At 44.3% G+C, this 4,902-nt stretch overlaps 1 protein-coding gene and 1 long non-coding RNA gene across 2 annotated transcripts; one reads left to right on the forward strand and one right to left on the reverse strand.

Moving 5' to 3' along the window:
* Positions 1–363: 363 nt before the first annotated feature.
* Positions 364–1,855, forward strand: LOC131515256 (putative vomeronasal receptor-like protein 4). Its single transcript, XM_058736005.1, has one exon. It carries the CDS (start codon positions 660–662, stop codon positions 1,629–1,631), a length of 972 nt encoding a protein of 323 aa, XP_058591988.1. The 5' UTR covers positions 364–659; the 3' UTR covers positions 1,632–1,855.
* A 352-nt stretch (positions 1,856–2,207) lies between these two features.
* Positions 2,208–4,902, reverse strand: LOC131515309 (uncharacterized). Its single transcript, XR_009263549.1, has 2 exons — positions 4,694–4,902; positions 2,208–2,480 (listed from the first exon to the last, which is right to left on the reverse strand). It is a non-coding gene; the product is annotated as an uncharacterized LOC131515309 (long non-coding RNA).

The raw sequence follows: 4,902 nt of genomic DNA on the forward strand, positions 1-4,902 counted from the left end.
CCCACATGTGGAGGTGGCCGAGCTCCTTCCCGCAGGCGGTAACCAGCCTAGGTTCTCTGAATAAGGCCCGGACGGGGGTGGGGGGAGTGTGTACCCTCCTGGTAGGGGTTGCTTTCTCTTGCCAGAGGCAATTCTCCAGACAAGGTCAACTGTTTCCAGCCAGGGCTCATAGCAGTAGAGTCACGAAGGCACAGGCTACCAGAGGGGGTGGGGAGGACCCACAATGCGCCCTACAACATGAAGCTGGCTGGATATCGGACGTGAGGGACGGTGAAATGCAGCGTCACAAAGCAGGAATTGACCGCGGGTTGGGGAACACGTGACCTAGAGCGGGCCGTCCGGGGGAACACTGTCGCACGCGCACGGACAGGTGGAGCGTTCAGAAGGTAAAGTTAGGGGAATCGGGTGGACCCTGTGTGATGTGGGACATGCAGATTTCACAGTCATCCCTTCTACAAATCAAATGCTGCTGCAGAAGCATGAAGGGCAGAGAAAGCGTGGATTGAGCAGAACGCATAGGCAGGACCACGCACACGCTGCGGTATTTCCGCTTCTCTGTCCCCTTCAGTCAACCGGAGAGAGGCCACAGCCGTAAAACATGTTTGTCTTTGCCGTCCTCACTTGTTTGTTTTCCTCGAAAGGTTTTTCCTGTACTGTCCATGAGGTGGAAGATAAACTGGATTGACTTCATCCGGGGAACAATCTTGCTTTCTCTTACTGGACCTGGCTGTGCGGGAAACCTCTTTTTGTTTGCGAGCCATGTGTACGTTTTTGTCATGGGTTCTAAGAAAAAGCCCACAGACCTTCTCCTCGTCCACCTGGCTTTTACCAATACCATGACACTTTGTGCCAGAGGCATTTTCGATATAACAGCAGCTTTTCATGTCAGTAACTTTCTAGATAGTGCCAGTTGCAAAACCGTGTTTTATCTGGGGAGAGTGGCCCGTGGCCTCTCAATGTGCACCACCTGTCTCCTCAGCGTGGTCCAGGCCCTCACCATCAGCCCCAGGACCTCCTCGTGGAGAAAGCTCAAGCCCCACACCGCGTGGCAAGTGCTCCCCTCTCTCCTCCTCTTCTGGATCTTGAATTCCCTGATAAGCTCCAACTTGCTCTCCTACATCACAGCCGCCCAGAGCACGAACGGGTCCGGGATCACACCGTCTGGCTCCCACACCTATTGCCATATGCTGCCCTCCGGGCTGACCGTCAGGTGGCTCTTCCTGACTCTCATGGCGCTGCGGGACATCATCTCCCAGAGCCTCATGGGCTGGAGCAGCGGGTACATGGCTTTCCGTCTGTGCAAGCATCGCCAGAGTGTGCTCCACCTGCGGAGCTCCAGATCCCAGAGAAATTCCAGCCCAGAGACGAGAGCTACGCAGAGTGCCCTCCTCCTCATGGCCTGTTTCCTTCTCTTTTATTGGGCGGACTTCATTTTCTCCTTCTGCATCGGCTCCTTCTTGACCAATGACCACACGGTGTTAAATATGAAACTATTTCTAACGCTCGGTTACGCCAGTCTCAGCCCCTTTGTGCTGATCAGCAGGGCCTCCCACCAGCCTTCCCGCCGGAGTGCCCGCCGAGATGTGGGGAAACCTGCTTTCTATACTGATTCTGTTAGTAGCTACAGGTAGATGATGTAGTGAAATTTTTTGCATGGCAAAAATTCTGTGCAGCCTGAACTAGAAGCGTATTATAAAAATAGTGTGCTGGCCTGGGTTTTCCGAGAAGCAAACACCAAGACCAAATTAAATATCCAGGGAAGTTGCCAGGGCAAACAGACCGTGAGAGAAAATGTGGCCCGGGAGGCCCAAGAGCCATCCAATCAAGATGCAAGTATGATTCTGAGTGAAGGACAGAGGAGAAAAGATTGGATGGAAACATCCTAGGCCAACTTCCAGCCTACATAGAGTTAAACGAGGGAGTTATTTGGCCATCAGCAAAATCCCAGGAATACCTCCAAACTCATTTGAAGGGACCAGCACAACTTTGATACAAAAATCTGAAAAAGGACATTGCAAGGTAACAAAATCATAGGTTAACATTGCTTATGAATATAAATGCAGCAATTGTAAACAAAATATTGGCAAACAGAACCCAACAATACATAAAAAGGGTAATATATTATGCTCCAGTGTAATTTATTCCCGAGATACAAGAAGGGATTAATATTCAATAAACCGAGGAAAATAATGAATCTCATAAAGACATCAAAGGACAAAGAAAGCATGCATTCGTTTTAGTAGAGCCATAAACACACTTGACAAAAATCAACACCCAGTTATGAAAAATATAAATAAAACTTCTCAGGGAAATTACAAAGGAAAGTAAGTTTCTTAAATTGATAGAGATCAGCTACAGGAAAACCACAGTTAACGTCATATTCAATATGGAAATTTTAAATGCTTATCTCTGAGGTTGGGAATGAGGCAGATGTTTATTATCATCATTTCTCCTCAGCATTTTTCTGGAGACTCTAGACCCTGTGAGAAGGTAGAAAAAAAAAAACAAAAACAAAACAAAACAAAACGAGGAGAAGAGAAAAGAAAATGGAATGAAATAAGTAAAATTTTTTTTACTCACCATTAATAAAATTGTGTGTAGGAAACAGGAAAGAATGAAAAAGTGGAACTAGCAAGTTCAATAAATTGAAGATCAATAGAAAAAGAATTGCCTTCTACCTATTAGCAATACATAGTTGAAAATTTTACTAAAAATTTAAACATCAAATATATAAGAGAAAACAAGCAAATCACTTATGCTATTTCTCCACTGAAAACTACGAAACATTGATACATTAAAGCTACATAAATAAATAAGAATCCTACGTTCGTGGAAAGTAAAACTCAGTATGTTTAAGGTGTCAATTCTCCCAAATTTTTTTAAATTTTTTAAGTTTATTTATTTATTTTGAGAAGGGGGGGCGGGGCAGAGAGAGAGAGGGAGAGAGAGAATCCCAAGCAGGCAGGGTAGAGTCTGGCTCAGGGCTCAGTCTTACGAACCATGAGATCATGCCTTGAGCCAAAATCAAGAGTCGGACGCTTAACCAACTGAGCCACCCAGGCACCCTCCCCCCATAATCACTCTTTAAGTTGCAGTACAATTTGGATTAATATTCCAAAATGTGTGTGTGTGTGTGTGTGTGTGTGTGTGTATAAACTTGAATGCTTAAGTTTATGTGAAAATATAAAGGACCTAGTAGAATGAGAAAACTGATCAATAGAACAAGAGACTAAGCCCAGACTACATATTTATAATAATCTGATTTATTATAAGGGCAACACTTCAGTGCAGTGGGTCAAAAATGGACTTTAAGTGAATTATGTTGGGTTTCTGAAATATCCACATGGAAAAATGCACCTGACCTCCTAACCTACATAACCCAAACAGAGATGGAATAAAGATTTTAATATGTAGAATAATAAAGCTTTTAGAAGAAAGTGTAAGAGAATATCTTTATGACTACAGAGTAGACAGATATTTTTTTAAAGAACAGGATGTCAAACAGGCTAACCCTAAAAAGAATTATAATTTGGACAATATTAAAATTAGGATTTTCTATCCATCAATAGTCATCATTAAGAAGCTGAGTAGAGGTACCACAGATTGGGACAAGATATGCACAATACACATAACTGACAAAAGATTCAAATATATGCAGACTCTTAGACGTCAATAAAGAAAAATAAACAACCCAATAAAAATGGGCAGAGGCTTGAACAGCCACCTCCACTAAATGGTATTCAACGTCCAGTAAACGTATGAAAAGGTGCACCACATCATTAATCCTGAAGGAACCGCAAATCAAAACTACAATGAATTATATCACTGCACACACACCCGAAGGCATGAAACAAAAACATCAACAAGACAAAGCGCTGGCATACATACATATTTTGTTCATTAGCTTTATGAACTTTTAAAAACATTCTAATAGTATTGAATCGAAGAGGGGAAACACAAACAGAACTTGAACACCGCTGCCCTAACCTACCACTCATTCATATTCATCTTATGAGAGACCCCTGGAGACACTACTGAGCTTGTTGATTATCTGAATGCTGGCAAGTCCCTTGTGGAATCACCTAATGAAGGCAGTGAAGACTCGTCAAGAAAGGAGGAAAGCAAGCAAGCGAGCGAGAACCCGAGCCAGAGTGGAAAGGAGGCAGGAGCAAAGAAAATCCCATTAAATACAACTTGAATCTCATAAGGTCTTGAACCCAAGACCTCTCACTTTAACAGATAAACCGAACAACAAAGCTACACTATCTTCAATGTTATTTGAAATACATAATATAGGAAACATTTAATGATGTTAATTATATACATCTTTATGAGAAACTGCATCGATTTGAGAAAGGAAAGATCTTTTCTGGCCCAAACCAGGGAGAACTCCTTGATACAGGCGTAGGTAGAGGAGACCGCCCCTTATGGAAATCGCCAGTATCAGACACATTATCCCTGTTCTAATTCCTCTTTTTTTTTTTTTTTCCTTTCCCCCAGTGTTTCTTGGCTCCGTAACTACAAAAAAAGCTGTTCTAAACTCTGCTATTAGAGATAACCCAGACCTTCCCACCCTACCTGGCTCAATCCAACGAACACGGTGGGGTCTGCATCCCACGTGCCGGGTTAGAAGGGGGGGTGTGGAGAAGGGAGGCCACGTGGGCACAACAGACAACAAATACCTTCAGCTCACCTGGGGCTCCCGGTGCCGGAGTGGGCGTGGCCGGGGGCCACAGCCAGGGGGCCAAGCCGACTGCGGCCCCCGGGACTCACCAGCGGGGGGCGGGGCGATGGACGTAAACATGCGCAGAAGGGGCGACCACAGGCCTTTTGAGTTACACGTTTGTACTTGTATGTTCCGTTTGTATGAAGAAATTCCAGGTGGGCCCACGGGATAAAGGT

The sequence above is a fragment of the Neofelis nebulosa genome, chromosome 6, assembly GCF_028018385.1.
Source record: "Neofelis nebulosa isolate mNeoNeb1 chromosome 6, mNeoNeb1.pri, whole genome shotgun sequence".
Taxonomy (NCBI): domain Eukaryota; kingdom Metazoa; phylum Chordata; class Mammalia; order Carnivora; family Felidae; genus Neofelis; species Neofelis nebulosa.